Source organism: Nannospalax galili, unplaced genomic scaffold, assembly GCF_000622305.1.
Source record: "Nannospalax galili isolate Female #2095 unplaced genomic scaffold, S.galili_v1.0 scaffold154, whole genome shotgun sequence".
NCBI lineage: Eukaryota > Metazoa > Chordata > Mammalia > Rodentia > Spalacidae > Nannospalax > Nannospalax galili.
In genome coordinates this window covers 526,807-544,143 of record NW_008335281.1, presented here as the reverse complement: position 1 = coordinate 544,143, position 17,337 = coordinate 526,807, and the positions used below count along the sequence as shown (strand labels likewise).

Genomic DNA, 17,337 nt, shown 5'->3' with positions numbered 1-17,337 from the left:
ATCAGATGAGAGTCAGTGAAATCTTTTTTTGTTTCTGGGTAAAGAAGGGTGGTATTAACTGGTACTGCTGTCAGTAAAGGTCTATTGCTGGATGCACAAAAGAAGCCGTTAGAGGCTTTAGGGTGGGTGGTGAAGGGAAGAAAGTTAGCAACATATTGAATGTATTTGCTCCAGTACATAGTTGATCTTATCTGGTCCTCTGTTTGTCTTTCCTGTAGAATAATATTATGATGAGTTAGCACAGACTTAGCTGCAGGTACAAGCTGTCGAGAGATATGAAAGTCAGCTGTAGGGTACCTAGCGAATGCACCTGAGTAGAACTTTCTTATTACTCCAGTACGCCAGCGATCGTCCCATGGATCTGCAATAACTGGGGGTTGATCTTGGAGCCTCATGCATGTTAGGCAAGCATGCTACCCCTGACTTCATCCTCAGTGAGACTCCTCAAGTCCTGTGTACATTTTAGGAAGATGATTGACAAGAATAGTAGGACGAGGTTTTTTTTTTGCTCTTTGCTGGTCTCTTTTCACTGCCCTGATCTTCATCTGAGCCAGGATTATTTTGAAAATTGTGATGTGGAGGGCAGTTACTGTATTAGTACTTGTTCCACGTCCTTTTTAAATATTTTATTTAATTTTTAATTATGTGTGTATGTGTGTCTGTATGTATGTGTGTGAATGCAGGTACCTTTGGAGGCCAGAGGCATCAGATCCCTATGGAATGGGAGTTATGGGTGGTTGTGAGCTGATAATTGAACTTAGGTCCTCTGCTAGAGCAGTTGGTATTCTTAACCCCAGTCCTCCTTCCAACCCATGTTCCACATTCTTTGCATTTTTATCTAATAATTGAAAAGCCACATGCTATTTCATGTTCTTTTACTGAATGTCTGTCTGTAGATACTGCGGAAAAAGAAGCGAGAATAGGAGAGGAGAGGGCTGAGTCCCCAAGTTCTACATTGCAGTGGCTTTGATAGACTTATGATGGGACAGGGGACGGTTCTGTCATTTGCATCTTCTAGTCTTGGGAGGACTGATTCTCAAGAATGGACTTCTCACCTCCCTTGATGGTGAGGTAAGGTCTTGGGTCTCTGCATGTGGTCCTGGGTGCCCAGGCGCTGGTGTTGGACCTTTCCCATTCCTGGGCACCAAGAGGTTTTCTACCACTTTTCTATTACTCTTCTACAGCCACAGCGTGCCATATATGAAATTCTTGAAGAATTAATTAAAATATTACATTAAAAAAGAAAATACATATAGAACTATGTTCATAAATTTTGGAGTACTTTTGAACATTTGATGTTATCTTTTATGGGAAAATACTTCATTTTATATCAGTTGCTGAACTCATTCGGATGTTGATTTAACTAAAAAATTACAGGCTGTTTTAGAAGTTGCTTTATTTTCATAAACATCTCGCTACACATGGGACTCTTTAAATTTGCTTCATTCTGTAAGTGATGAGTTTCTTCGTCCAATGTAGAGAGATAAATCTGCTTAGTATTAGAGGCTTGATCTCCTCCCCATCCCCATCCTGGGGATTGGAACCAGGCCCTTGGCTGTGCATGTGTACTACCTCTGAGCTACATCTCTAGACTTAATATGTTCTTGAAATAAGATTAAATACTTGGAAAATACGTTAAATAAAATGTAGTGATATTTCTCTTAGCAGTTTCCCCATTTTTATGGTCAAGAATTCTTAAATTGTGCAAATATTATAAATATGAGAGCTCAATATTTATTTATAAACTTTCTATTTCTTATTTAGAGGATTAAAAAATAGTGGATACAACAAAATTTACAAAAATAAACCCCCTTTAAGGTAATGGAACAAGTAATTAAGTTTTCTAAGTGCCTTGAACACAGATACTTAAAATTAAATTCCTTTGGCAAGGCTGGTGTAGTGCCTGCTGGAGGTAGGTGTGACATGTGTGTAGCATTGTGTGCTGGCTATAATCTTAGCCTTGTCCTTCTGGAGTTTAGTGGTAAAGGCCAGGACATTCTGTGTGTAAGCAAGGCTCCTTGGGTAATGAGTGTGTGTCATTGATCAGCTAATGTATCATGCTGAAACAGGGACTGATGGCTGTCTTCATTGACTTTTCTGGGATGAAGGTCACCTTTCAGTACCATTAACATCAAGAGGTTTCTTAGAAAGCAGTGTCTTTTATTTTTATACAGTTGTTCCCTTTGTGTCTTGGGGTCTCTGATTTCCTTTATGGATTTGTAAACTTGCACTTTCCTGAAGCTGTGGCAATATTTAGCACGGGAATACCTTTTTAATTATAAAGTCTCCTTCCATAAGCTACCAAAGCACAAAGTTATCATAAATTTGATGTATTCATCAGCTTTCTGATATTTTAACCAAATACCTGAGTTTGTTAACTTATAAGAGAAAAAGTTTATGCAGGCCCACAGTTCTGAAGATTCTAGTCTATGACTGAGTAGGCCTGTAGCTTTGGACCTCTAGTTTACATACCAGATGATACTAGCAAGGAATTTGGGGTAGAGGCAAATGACTTACTTCATGGCTAGGAAGCCAAGGGAGGAAGAAGAGGAGAAAGACACAGAGGGTCCTGAGATCCCCTTTGAGGGCATGCCCCCTAATGACTTAAGCATCTACAACAATGTTCCACCAGCTGGAGGTCCACTTCTCCCAGTGCTGCTGATCTAGGAACCAAGCCTTTAGGATAAGGTCCTACAGGGCTGCCTTCTATACCCCAACAATAGCACTCGATGAATCATATCTCATGATCCCCTTAGAGCTTAGTAGGAAAGGCCTTCTCTGCATCTGGTGCATGCCCGGCATAACACACCAGCCTCCTCGCTACTTTTTTCCTCTAGGGTGGATACGGCCTGGCTGTGTGGATGTAGTGGATCAGGCATGCAGATGGACCCACAGCTTTCTGTAGTGTTCTAAATATAGACAGCTTTTCAAACTACTGAGAGATAGTTAACATACTTCTTAGTAGGCATTGAGCCAATCATGACTTTTTTGCTAGTTTTAGTAGAAAGTTGGAGAAAGGTTGAAGAGGATATAATTGAAAGCGATAAAAATAGTCTGTTATTTCCTGACGTTATGGTTTACACTGATAACGTCATTATGACAACAATGAGCTAAATACCAGATATTGGTTGAGAAGTTTTCATTTATCACCATCAGTACCTTTACAATGTAGTTAACTCTTACCTGTGTTTTACAGACTAGAACTGTGGAGCTAGGCAGCATGAAATCTTCAAGGTCATATAATGAGTAAACTGGAATGTTGTCTATTTGGTTCAAAGGCACTTTGCTTTTTTGTTGTGTGCCACATCATCTCCTACGTCCAAGTCAGTTATTCTGTTCATTTTGAAGACGTTTAGGGGCCTTTAGCTTTTTAAAATTTGTTGCTGCTTCAACAATGAATTTGCAATAAAAACTGAAGTTTATAATATTTTTAAGGTCCCTCTGATTTCTCTACTTGTAAAAATGTTTGTGTAGGGGGCTAGAGGGATGGCTTAGTTAAGAACACATAAGGCTCTTGTACAGGTCTCAAGTTCTGTCCAGCATCCATCTGTCAGGTAGCACAGTAGCCACCTGTAACTCCAGCTCCAGGGCATCTGATGACCTCTTCTGGTCTCTGCACCTATGCTCATATACACACAGTTCCCTGTTGTCATCGTCCCCTCCCCACACATATTCACATAATTAAAAAGAAAAAGTATTGAAAAATATTTATATAGACTAAAATTACTATGACTCATGTAAATGTTTTTTTCACATGGCTCTTTTCAGCTTATTGCATAAAGGAGTTACACTAGTCCAAGTTAAAAGCAGACCCCAAAGGATTACATTATACAAGGTTTTTAAACTTGTGACAAGGGACAGAAGGGAAATTCTACTTGTTGTAAGGAAATCCTCACTTAAGCTTCAGAGAGCCACAAGCACTTAAAACCCATGAACCTTCAGCTGATCATCTCTAGCCAGTCCAATCTCTATCAGGAACTGACATGTTTTTGCTCATCACCCTGTAGCTGAATTACTTCTCCATATTCTGGATGCTTTATTACAATACCATTGCAGGAAAATTTCTTCTTAAACGTCTTTACTCGTTTCTTTTTATTGTAATCATCATTGATCCCTTGGACAGTAGTAAGGGTCTTCCTGCCATTTCTCTGTTGAATTCTTATACAGATACAATCCTCAGTGCCAGCAGGAAGCAGGTCATTACCCTTACTTGCATCAGCAAAGTGGTTGAAAGAGTGGAGGTTCTGGATTGTGGATATATGATATACAATTCCATTGCCTCCATCTCTGTAGGATAAGAGGGGGATGGGAGATGGGGGGCAGGGAGGGGAATGGAGCCAGGAAGCAAGGGGGCTCGAGGAGGAGGCAGCTCAGTCCTTGGTGGTGGCTCAGTGACTGGGGCCACTCATGTAAATCTTAAAAAAAAATTTTTTTTTTTGTCTTTTTGAGACAGGGTCTCCCTGTAGCCTGAGCTGGTCTGGAACTCACTTTGTAGACCAGGCTGGCCTTGAACTCACAGAGATCCACCTGCCTCTGCTTCCAGGGCTTAAAGGTGTATACTACCACACCCAGCTAAAAGTTTTTTTAATGTAAGAAAGTGGGTTAGAGAACTGGCTAGGAACTTTATATTCCTCTTATGTTCTGGAAGGTGTAAGACTTGTATGAAAAGGGAGGTAGTTATGAAGTCTTCAGTTTTTATTGAATAACTTTTTTTTTTGGAAGATCTTGTTCTAGTTTCATTAACCTCTGGCTATGATAAAATATTCTGGGAAAAGCAACTTTAAGGGAGAAAGAGTTTATTTGGCTTACAATTCCAAGTTATACAGTCCATCACTGTGGGACAGACAGGAACTTGAAGCTTGAAGCAGTTATTCACATTGACAGTCGAGAGTCTAAATGCCTCTAGGACTGCTGCTTAGCTGACCTTCTCCATCTTATACAGCTCAGGATCCAAAGCCAGGGAGTGATGCCATCCACAGTGATACCATGTGTGGGTCTTCCCACCTCAGTTACCCAATCAAGACAGTCCCCCACAGACATGCCTACCTGCCAAACTGATCTAGACAGTCCCTCATTGAGACTCTGTTCCAGGTGATTCTAGATTGTGTTGACAATTAAAACTAACCATCACTCATGTTAACATTGTTATCATGTGTGAAATTTTACCTAAAATGCAACAAAAAATATTACACACCATATTTGTAAAGTCAGATCCTGATTCTACCCCACAATCCTGGATTTCATAGCTGATTGTGATCCATCTGGGTTTAGTGGGGACAGCTAGGCCTCTTGGGCGAGATGAGGAGCCTCGATCTGTGATAGGCATTGGTTGGCCCCATCCATGAATTCATTATTAGCTGTGCATCATTTTGCCTCATGAGCTGTATGATAGGTCTATTTTAAGCTCCTAGGATGGAGATGGTTTTATTTAGTGTACTTACTACCAATGCAATCACTCACTGTCCCCCTTTCTCTTCCCCCCTACAGATGAGCACAATGATGTTCAGAAGAAAACCTTTACCAAATGGATAAATGCTCGATTTTCAAAGGTAAGTGAGACTTGCAAGATGTTTATGGTGGTGTCCCTCTGATTTGTGCCCACTTAGCTAAAGAAGATGACTAGTTCATTTTGCCTAATTAAAACCATTGAAAACTCAGGCAGCCTTTCTGCAACAATGTTAGGGCTTTTTCATTCTAATGGATATGGCTAATATGTGTTATTCCTCCTCATTTTCCCTCAGACCACTTGGAACGTATCAGCACTATGCTCACTATTGCTTTTTAGGGCTTGGAGCATGGCGAAGTGCGGGATTGGTGTCCTTTTCAGACTGATTTCAAATGTGATTATCCATTGGTTATAGAAGGAAGGATTTTTGTCCACCAAGTCTAAGATGGGGACAAAATTTATCTTTCAAAATTTACTTTTTAAGAAAGTTGTGAAGGCTAGGAAAATAAACACCAATGCTTCTTTGAGGGAAAAATGAATCCAGTTTAAGGTTACCTTAAGTAGCAGCACAATTTAAAAGTTGCTCCACAGCCTATAAGTCAGGTGCAGTGGCATGTGTTACTTGGGAGACTGAGGCAGGAGGATCACTTGAACCCAGGATTTTAAGGTCAGCCTGGGTAGCATAGTGAGACCTAAATCCCTAAAAACAAAACAAAACAAAACAAAACAAAACAAAACAAAACAAAACAAAACAAAACAAAACAAAACAAAACAAAACAAAACAAAACAAAACAAAACAAAACAAAACAAAACAAAACAAAACAAAACAAAACAAAACAAAACAAAACAAGAAGGGAATAGGGGAGGGAGTATTTCCTCAGCTTCAGATTTTCACAGAAACCTTTTTCTTTATTGTATCTTCTGATATCTCTTGGAAGAGCTTTTCCTCTCCCTAAAAACAAAACAAAACAAAACAAAACAAAACAAAACAAAACAAAACAAAACAAAACCAAAACAAAACCAAACAACTCCAGAGCCTGATATTTATAGTTGATTCCTTGATTGCAGTGTTTCTTAAGTTTTACAACTTTTTGTTGAAGGATATTTTAATCTTGTCTCTGAGAATGTAAGAAATGTTAAAATGAACTTTGACAGAGGAGTTAAGAAGTAGGTAATAGGGGACCAGTAAGATGACTTTGTGTGTAAGGCCCTTACTGCCAAGCCTGATGACCTGAGTTCAATCCCTGGGACTCAGGATGGAAGAAGAGAATTAACTCCACAATGTTGTCTTCTGACCTCCACCTGTGCAGCCCCCACATAGACACAAAATAACTAAGTAACAGAATAGAGGTGCTTCCTAACTGGTGACTTTATCGGATTATTCTAAAGTGTAGGTAGGTGTTTTGATAAATTTTAAATTATTTTATTCTGTAGTTGCAAGTAACCTACAGTGAATTGAATTTGCTGGTATTGTCCATTTTGTACTGCATGTGACATATTTCTTGTAACAGTCTTAGTGACCCAGAGTCTACAGGCAGGAGGTGTTTCTTCCCAGTGGCCTCCTAAGAACAAGTGTGGGTGGGTTTTCCAGCTTGCTTATTATTAAGGATAATATAATCATGTTCTATGACAGAACAAGTATGGCAGGTGTAGTTTATTTTCAGAGTGTCATAGTCTTGGTAGAGCTGGGTTGAGGCAACATTTGAAACTGGGTGAACTGCTTTTCTACCTGCTGTTGAGAATGAAGAGGAGACTGATCAGTGAAACAGAAGACTATGTGTAGGACAGTAGAGAAGACAGTTGAGAAAGAGTAATGGAATTTTTTAGTGTTGATGTTGTAACTGACAGCTTCAGAAACCCAAATAACACACAATCTAGTAGTTACCTATAGTTTATTAAATGCAGTTACTTAAATATGTGCATTTATAACATGGTGCAGAAATCTCTGTACCCAGTGGAACCATGCTATTGTTTGTATTATTTTATAATGGCAAAGTGGGGTTTAATCCCATTTATTGGTCCTAGGATGCTTATAAGTCTTGCCAAGGGAGTAGAAAGGACTTGGCAGTTTTTAGCATGTTATTTAATGTCCTAGTTATGTAATCGTACACAGAGGCTATAAACCTTGTTTTGTTTGGAGAAAATGGATCAAGAGTGGGATGACCTTGGAAATTTTTCCTGCCAGAAAAATTTGCTTTTAGTAAGACATCAAAGCCTACAGGGAATTTATCTAAGAAATTATGAGGATGTGACTAGAATGAGGGAGAATTCCTGGGAGGTACAGGAACTTTACCCAAGTTTTCTTTCCCTCCTGTCTACTGTCTTCACTCTACAGGGGGTAGGAGAGGGTATAGCACAGTAAGAAATTTCCATGGATTCCCAGGCAGCTTAACTCTTAACTGGGCTGGGAAAGATTACATTCTTGTTTGGCCTCATTGGATATTCCTGGGGCTAGCCCCCTCCACCTCCCTCTCATACACACACAAATACAGAGTCCCGTTGAAGAAAATGAATTTTGTTTCAATTTTATTTTCCTTTTTATCCAGGTCCTTTGGCATATTTTTGCTGAACTTGTTTTGTTTTGTTTTGTTTTGATAGGGTCTCCCTAGTCCCAGCCTGCCTAAAACTCACTGTGTAGACCAGACCGCCCTTGATCTCATAGAGATCTGCCTGCCTCTGTCTTTGGAGGGCTGGGATTAAAGGCTTACAATATAATGTCTAGTGTATTTTGCTGAACTTTAAAATATAGGTATTTTATGGATCATCTGGCTCCCTTCAGTATGTGGCCCTGTGCTGAAGAACCCAAGTAGACACGACGTTTTTGCCATTTAGGAATTTAAAAAATATTTTATTCATTATTTTTTTTATTTATGTGTATGAGTATAATGCCTGTATGTATGTAAGTGCACCCATGTTGTGTTAATGCTTGTGGAGGCAGAAGAGGGCATTGGATCCCCTGGAACTGGAATTATGGACGGTTGTTAGCTGCCGTGTGGGTCCTGGGAATTGAACCCAGGTCCTCTGCAAGAGCAGCCAGTGCTGTTAACTGCTCAATAATCTCTCCAGCCCTAGGAATTAGAAAAGAATTTTTTTTAAGGAATTTGTTTTAAAACAGACGTCTTGCCAGACATTTCATTTCTGGTCTCTTCCCCATCCAGAGTGTCAGTCAAACACCATCTTGTTCATCCTAACATCTACACATATTGAAAAGTGTCTACCCTCCAACTTTACTCACACCTTCCTGTTTGGCTCAGACATGTGGATTATCTCTACCTTTTATTAATTCTTAATTTAATACCTGAATTTATTAGTTAGTTATTCATTTATTTTGAGACAGGGTCTCATGTATCTCAGGCTGGCCTCAAACTTGCTATTTAGCTGAGGGTGACCTTGAACTTTTGATTCTTTGCTACCACATCCAGTTTCTGAGGTGCTGAGGTGGGACCCAAAGCTTCATGTATGCTAGGTAGGCAGCCTACCAACCTAGCTACATCCTCAGCCCTACCTTTTGTTATTTTTAAGTTACTTTACAATTCTATAAATGGTAGAAAATAGTTAATACAAATTGCTCTTATCCATAAAGATGCAAATTAGTTGGGGAAAAATTGATTATTGCCCCATAGGCCACTTAATGCATCTTTCCAAATAGATTTCAATTTCCTTTTGCCTTTTTAAAATTTATGTGTGTATGTGTGTGTGTGTGTGTGTGTGTGTTTGTGTGTGTGTGTGTGTGTGTGTGTGTGTGTCTGTGTCTGTGTCTGTGTCTGTTTATATGCCACACATGGAGGTGCCTGTGGAGGCCAGAATGGGGCATGGGATTCCCTGGAGCTTGGGTTACAGGCAGTTGTGAACCACTAGATGTGGGTGCTGGAAACTAAACTTTGGGCCTCTGGAAGAGCAGCAAGCACTTTTAACTGCAGAACCATCTCTCTAGCCCTGTAATTTATTTTTTTCTGCATGTAAAACTATGGGTCTTTGAATTCTCCTTCAAATTGATTATAACATCTTGTGGGGACACAGTGGCACGGACATGTATTACCATGTCTAACATCATACGTATAGAAATCACCTCGAGACAATTGCATAGAAAGGAGTTAAGTTTAGATTTGAGTGCAAAACACTGTAGGTTCTGTTAGTTCATGAAAAGAGATACAGTGAGTTAAGACTTTTACTGTATTTACTTACAAAAAATAAAACTTAGGAGCTGGAGAGATGGCTTAGCAGTTAGAAGCACTTGTTGCTCTTGCAGGGGACCTGGGCTCAGCTCGCAGCACTCTTGTGATGGTCACAACCACCTGTAACTCTAGGTCCAGGGGATCTATGGGCACTAGGCACGTATATGGTATACATACATACATACACGTGGGCAAACACTCACACATTAAATAACAATAAATAAATCATTGTTAAAAAGCCCAGTTATGCCAGCTTTCTCTGTTTAATTCCTGAAAACTAGGCTAGAACAATTATTAAATAGCCGCCTGGAGCTTATGCATGTCATTCACTTTTTATTCCGTAGAATTCTTCACCAGAGCCCACCTACTAAATTCACAGTGAAAAAGTCTGAGATTTCAAACTTAAAACTTGTTAAAAGTTGTTTCCTTAATAAAAGATAAAGGAAAAAGACTTGATAATGTTGAATGATATAGGTCTAAACCCATCTTTTGCTAAAAGCTATGTCTGAATATATGGTAGTTAAAAATCACTCACTACAGGAGCTGGAGAGATGGCTCCATGGTTAAGAGCACTAGTTGCTTTTGCAGAGGACCCAGGTTCAATTTCCAGCACCCACATGGTGATTAAGAGCCGTCTGTAACTCCAGTTCCAGGGAATCTGATACCCTCTTCTGACCTCTGCAGGCACATTAAATAATACACATTAAATAATGCACATTAAAATAATGATTATAATTATAATAATAAGTCACTCACTAGAAGATATAGATCTGCATATAACCTGTAAATTATGTGTCTGTATATCTTCATAGGCAGAGATCTGCCTATATATCTGTGTTTCAGCTACAAGTCTTTGCTAGTATGTTACTGAGTTCACAATGCTTTAGAGAGTTTGAGTATTGTGAAAGGTAACACAGGGTAGAGTAAGGCATGGTTCTGAGATTTTGAAAAGGTAAAGAACTCAGGAGAAAGTGATTACTTGACAAAACTAAGAAGTAAGAAACACTTTCTTGGGTATACTGCTCATTTATTTATAACCTCAGGCAAATCATGAGCCACTTTTGAAAGTAATTTGTTTTGATTCTTTTACCCATAAAACATCCTTGGTTATTATTTTCTGCCTTATATTGTCAAGCAGTATTGGTACATTGATGGGAATCGTAGATTGTAATTGTTTAGGAATGTTAATTAAAACCCAGGATGTACCACTAACTTGTAAAACCCCTGTTCTCTGCTGCATAGACATTTCCAAACAGAAATAAGCCCACTTTATACTATTGCATAACGTGTAAGATGCAGTGTTTCCTACCCTCTAGTTTTCAGAGCCTCTGATTTGTATGATGTGTCTCCCAAGGGAGGCACGAAGGCCTCACTGCTTTGGTATTGGAAAATCTGTCCTGACTTTGAGCCTGCATCTTCTTTGGCCCACTTTCAGAGCTGCTCATCTGGCAGAGCTCTGAACCTACAAATTGCAGAAGCTCTTTTATCTGTTTGGTGAAGCAATTCTCAGAGGAGGTTTAACAAAGGTTAGGGAACGAATATGCAAACTTTAAAATGCAGAACTTCAGTTTATGCAAGTTTCTGCTTTTCTCTCTCTTTTTAAGATAAAAATGAGCCAGTTTCCATAAGTTACAATTCCAGACTTGAAATTTAAATTGACTGAACAGGAGAGGCATCTGTGAAGCATTTGTCAAGGATTTCAATATGAGGAGCTAGTCAGATGTTATCCCCTTTGGACACAGTAGGACTTTGATATGAGTGTCTTTCTGTTTTCTGTTCTTTGAATTTTCAAAGTTGATAGTCACAATGGGCTGGAGATATGGCTCAGCGCTTAAGTACACTGGTGGCTCTTGCAGAGGACCTGGGTTCTATTCCCAGCACCCACATGGTGGCTGTCAGCCATCCATAACTCTAATTCCAGGGGATCCGACCCTCTCATCTGATCTCCGTGGGCATTGCACAACATGGGTGCACTTACATGCATGCAGACAATACACTCATATACATAAAATAATAAAAAATAACAAATAAAATATTTTAAAAAGATGGCAGTCATAAACTAGGAGTGGGAGAAGATGCAGATGGAGGTGTGTGATGAGTGTGTGATAAAATCAGCTAGGAACACCTTTCCCACTTGTAGTTGGTTCATCCTATTAGTGTTGTGAAGGCTACTCTGAGCTTCCTTGTGTGAAGATAAAAAGGTTTAAACCATCTATTGCTAAAAACCAGATATAGGTCTAAAAACCATCTTTTGCTAAAAAACAATGTAGGAATATACTAAAGAAGATCACTCACTCAAGGAAATAGATCTGTATACAGCCTATAAATTATATGCCTATATATGTTCTTAGGCAGAGATCTGCCTATATATTGGTTTTTTAGCTACAAGTCTTTGCTAATATGTTTGAACTGAACCATTGCCTATTGGGTTTCTTGCTGACTTATTTCATGGCAACACAACTAATTATTTTAGGAGTTGTACCTATTCAAGTGACTCCCTAAAAGGAAATTTCAATTTTATTGATTCACTGATATCTCTTTATTCCATATTCTTGAATATTATCTTTCAGGTGTTTTGGCAGTATTTACTTATTTCTTGAAAGGTTTTAAATTACATTTTATTTGTGCGTGTATGTGTGTGTGTGTGTGTGTGTGTGTGTGTGTGTGTGTGCATGCACGTGTGCTTGGTGACCTTTGTCTTTTCCTACTTTGTCATCTTGATCCTTGATTAAAACATTTTTTTCTTTCAAATTAATACAGAATGAATTCCATCTGGTTAAAGTTAAAATAATTTAAATACTACTTAATGTGCTATGTTTATATAGATTGAGTACTTTATAAATTATTTTGTCAGTTTCTATTGATATTTTAAATTGTGAGACAAATTTGGTGTATTGTCTGTTGAGTGTTTGTAATTGATGAGCAGTTTTGGGATTGATTTGCTGATAAGAAATGACTTGTAGCCGGGCATGGTGGCGCACACCTTTAATCCCAGCACTCGGGAGGCAGAAGCAGGCGGATCTCTGTGAGTTCGAGGTCAGCCTGGTCTACATAGTAAGTTCCAGGACAGCTGGGGCTACTGAAAAAAAAAAAAAAAAAAAAAAAAAAAAAAAAAAAAAGAAACGACTTGTTACCCTTCACTTGCAAAGGGGGTGGCCATAGCCACCTACCTTGTACTTTTCCACTTGACCTCATGTATCCTTACTATCTACAGTGTCAGGGATGGGCACTGATGGTATGGGGTGGATAGATGGGCCTAAGCAGCAGTTGGTGTTCAGCTATGAAGGAAAGTGTGCTGGTGGTCACAACCTGAAGGAAAAGAAGCTCTTTCTGGGGCTAGAGAGATGGCTCAGTGGTTAAGAGAACTTGTTGCTCTTGCAGAGGATCTGGGTTCAGTTCCCAGCACAACATCAAACAGCATTGGTTGGCATAGAACCACTTGTAACTCCAGTTCCAGGGAATAGGGAGCCTTCTTCTGGCCTTCTCATGCCCTGCATGCACATGATGCACATACAGACCAGCAAGCACATATATTCACATAAATACAAGTAGTTAAAAACACTCAAAAATAGAAGTTAGAAGAGTTAGAAGATTTTGGATCCATTTTCACTGCAGCTCTTCCAGGAAGCTTACCATTCTACTTGCTATGCTTGTGCTATCCACCAGCCATGAGGGGACTGGACTTTCTAGGAAGGCAACATTATCTTTCTGTTCAGGAAACTGAAAAAATTCTTGCCAGCCATGAGCAGGTGAGATGGCTCAGCAAGTAAAGGCACTTGCTACTCAAGACTGGCCACCTGAGCTTGGTCCCTAGGTCCCATGTAAAAATAGAAAGAGATAACCAACACCACAAAGTTGTCCTCTGACCTCCATGGGGACACCTTGGCTAGTGTGCCCACACATATCTGTATATATATAATAACAAAAATTAAATTTATAAAAAATTCCTGGCAGCGAAAATTTTCCCTGATACCAGTATAGAATACTAGAAAAACAATTTATTTTTGAATGTGCATATCAGATTAGGTGTACAGAGGCAGTTGGCAGGAGACTACAAAGTCTAGACACAATTTAACAAAAAAATACAGTAAACTGGGAGAAAAAGAAGTGAGCATTCATCTCCTTGAAGGATGGACAGATACTCCTTAGGCTCAGGATAATCTCTTGTCCTCCCAATGAGGGCTCCTGTGTTTCCTGGGGTCAGGATACCAGGTATACTTAATGCTGGACCAAAATATTTGGCCTCTTAATCGTGTGTGTGTGTGTATATATGTGTGTGTGTTTTATTTATTCACAGAGTTCAAAATTCATCCAACAACTCATTGTCCGCTGATCCTTTATTTCATTTGGATTTGGTTCTGTTCTATAGTGCAATTGCTTATCATTCAAGCTATGACTTGGGATGCCTGTGCAAAAGACTCATTTGCCAGACCTGATGTTCTAGGAAATTACAAGTACAATGTCAGGAGAATGCACAAGCAAATTCAGATCTCCAGCTTTTGTAAACTGGAAGTTCTGCCAGCAGAGGGAACCTCAATTCCCTTCCCACATGGCCATGCTGGGCTGGCACAGAGCCTGGAGCATCTGCAGATTCTCCATGTGTGAATGACAGTCATCAGGCATGCTTCATTCAGGTATATCAGCACGTGTATGCAGACCCCTCCTCATACCCCTTCTGCCTGGCCCCTGGTATGAGTTTGCTTCTTTGCTCAGATATTTTTAACTCTAGTTGTAGTAATGTCCCAGGGGATAGCATTCACGCTTGGTCCCTCTTGTCAAAACAGTGGGGTTAGAACTGCTAAGACTGTGCAAGGTAGTACGAGTGGAAAAGGGATGAGAGTTGGGGCTAGCCTGAACTGGTCACTCCAGGTCTAGCCTCTGTCTTCATGCTGTTGTTAAATGTCTTTAGAAGTTATCTGCCCCCTTAAGTTCAAGATTGTTCAATTGTATCATTTTGTGTTTATTGGGAGGTAATGAAAACGGTCTCCTCTGAATGGGGAGAGGGTGACCTGAACTTCGTATTTCTGCAGAGCTGAAGCACAAAGGAAGTATTCACCAAATATTTGTCTGATTGAATTATTAAACTGTATTCTGTCAGATAAGTCTCTGCAAATAAGTCTTTGCGCTGACTTAAAAAGAGAAATAAGAGATTAACATTCTGGATGAGTCTGTTTTTATTTTTATTAAAAGATGACTTCTGACATTTCCAAACTGTTTCCCAGAGTGTCTCTCATGTTTACAGCCTGGAACACAAAAACACCACACATGCTTTACAGTGGAATGCTGGGAAGACACACGTCTGGATTCATTTCAGTGTCTTCAGCTATGTTGTCCTCTGAGAAGTTGTGTTTTAAAATATAGTCCCATGCTGGAAACTAAATACCTTGCTTCCCTGTATGTCATGGTTTAGTTTTACTTAGCTCAGGTGCTGAGAACATGAATTTAGATGCAGCTCTTGCAGGATCAGATCCTGGTTCTGTGTTCCCTTGTCAGGCCTCCCTTATATATCTGTTTCCTCACTTATAAAATGGGGGCTTTAATGCTATTCACCTTAAAATATTACTGTGAAGAAAGGATACATATAAATAATGCATTTGTATAATTCTCTTAGAACATATCTATGCATAGTCCTTTCTATTATCATCTAAGAACATTTCACTATTCTCCTATCTGTTGTATGGTCCATGAGTTAAAATGTTAAGAACATATGGAATTTCTTTTTGTTGTTACATTTTTTTATTACATGATGATGTTGTTAATTTTTTATTACATGATGATGATGATGGTGATGTTGTTACATTTTTTAGTTACATGATGATGTTATTAATTTTTTATTACATGATGATGATGGTGATGATGATGATGATGTGTGTGTGTGTGTGTGTGTGTGTATGAACACCCATGCTATGGCATACCTGAGCAGGTCAGATGACTTGTGGGAGTTTGTTTTCTCCTTCCACTATGTGGGTCCCGGGGATCAAACTCAGGTCATCCAGGTCGTCAACAAGTACCTTTACCCACTGAGCCATTTCACTGGCCCTAGCATATGAAATTTCTGATTCTGAAGTAACCCATATTTACTTCTACTTTATTGTAGAGTGGGAAACCACCCATCAATGATATGTTCACAGACCTCAAAGATGGAAGGAAGCTCTTGGATCTTCTTGAAGGCCTCATAGGAATGCCATTGGTGAGAGGTTGTCTTTGAACAATTTTCTCAGTCAGGGTACCAATGACCCTCAGGCTGGCCCCAAACTCACTATGTAGCTGAAGATGATACTGATATGACCTTTCTGTCTCTACCTCCTGAGTCCTGAGAGTACAGGTGTGCCACCACACCAGGTTTATGTAGTGCTGTCACTGGAACCCAGGCATGCTAGGCAAGCACTCTACCAACTGAGCTATATCCTCAGCCTGTAAGAGAGGATATATTTGAGAATGAGGATAATTGGATTGCCTCTAGTCATTACTGATGATTGAAGACCCACCAAGGGTACTGAAATGTGAAGGGGAATGAAAATGACAACTTTAAATATTTATTATTTTTATTTTATGTGTGTGAATGTTTTGCCTGCATGATGCATGCAGTACTGGCAGAGGCCAGGAAAGGGTGTTGGATCCCTTGGAACTGGAGTTAGGGATAGTTGTTAGCCTCCATGTAGGTGCTGGGACTCAAACCTGGATCCTCTGGAAGAATAGCCAGTGCTCTCAACTGCTGAACTCTCTTTCTAGCCCCTGAAATGGCAAATTTAAAAAGAGCTTTAACTGATGCTTGGATACAGTAATATGTAGACTTTCTTGAAGGCTCTATTGTCATCAAATAGAAAAATTGTTTCAAATGTTTATTTCTCTGACAATATTTATTGCCCAGTCTAGGCATTTTTAAAAAATGTATTTATAAAAAGGGATAATGTTTTGAACAACAAGAATGTAGAGACAACTACATTTAAATGTGACTTAATAAATAAATGGTTGCTTTAAGCTATACCAGATATTTCTACTCAGGGTCTCAGTATCACTTTTGTGTTTCTTTCTTCATCAAATCCAAACCTGTTACTTTGTATATCAGTTTCTCTTTCCTCACTTAGAAATAACTGTTTGTGAAGATGTCTCTTATGGGTTCAGACTTTTACACTGGAGGAAGAATTTCTGTAAATTCAGAGAGACGATTGCCTGAAGATGAGTTCTTCCTTACACCTTCCCGCTGGAGGCTGGGTACCTTCGGATGGTAGTTGAGATTCCTAGGCCAGTGAGGTGGAAGGAAGTTACCTAGCTCACCATGTCTTAGGCCAGGACTTTCATGCCACCTAGAGCCTGGGACACTGCCTCTGAGTCCTCCTTATGCTTTTGACTTTACCTGGTCAGGATAAAGTAGACACAACTTCTCCTACAACTTTCTGCCTACAGTGCAGTTTATATGGAAGAGGCTTTGCTTGGAGCATTAGTTCTTAAACTTGTCTGCCTATTAGAAACACCAGGGCAGTTTTAAAAATTCAAAACCCACATCATATCCTGGGCCTCAGTCACTGTCTTGGTTTGGGCAGGACACATCCATGACTATGTTTGGAAGTTTCCTAAGAAATTCTAGTGGACAGGCAGGAGTGGTAAAAGTACGGTGAACATGCTATTATGGGAGAATTTGCATCCTGTCTAGGTTGGTGGGCTGAGTGCCTGGCTCCGGGGACACTGAATGCTGACCGGCTGGCCTGTGTACAT

General features: G+C 39.6%; 1 protein-coding gene and 1 pseudogene across 1 annotated transcript in view; one reads left to right on the top strand and one right to left on the bottom strand.

Moving 5' to 3' along the window:
* Positions 1 to 17,337, top strand: part of Utrn (utrophin) — a gene marked incomplete in the record, with an annotated part of 557,450 nt that overhangs the window by 111,809 nt on the left and 428,304 nt on the right. The window contains 2 exon segments of the mRNA XM_029561956.1: positions 5,488 to 5,549; positions 15,719 to 15,811. Coding sequence (XP_029417816.1) covers positions 5,488 to 5,549; positions 15,719 to 15,811 — 155 coding nt within the window.
* On the bottom strand, positions 3,845 to 5,075 carry LOC103731485 (annotated as a pseudogene).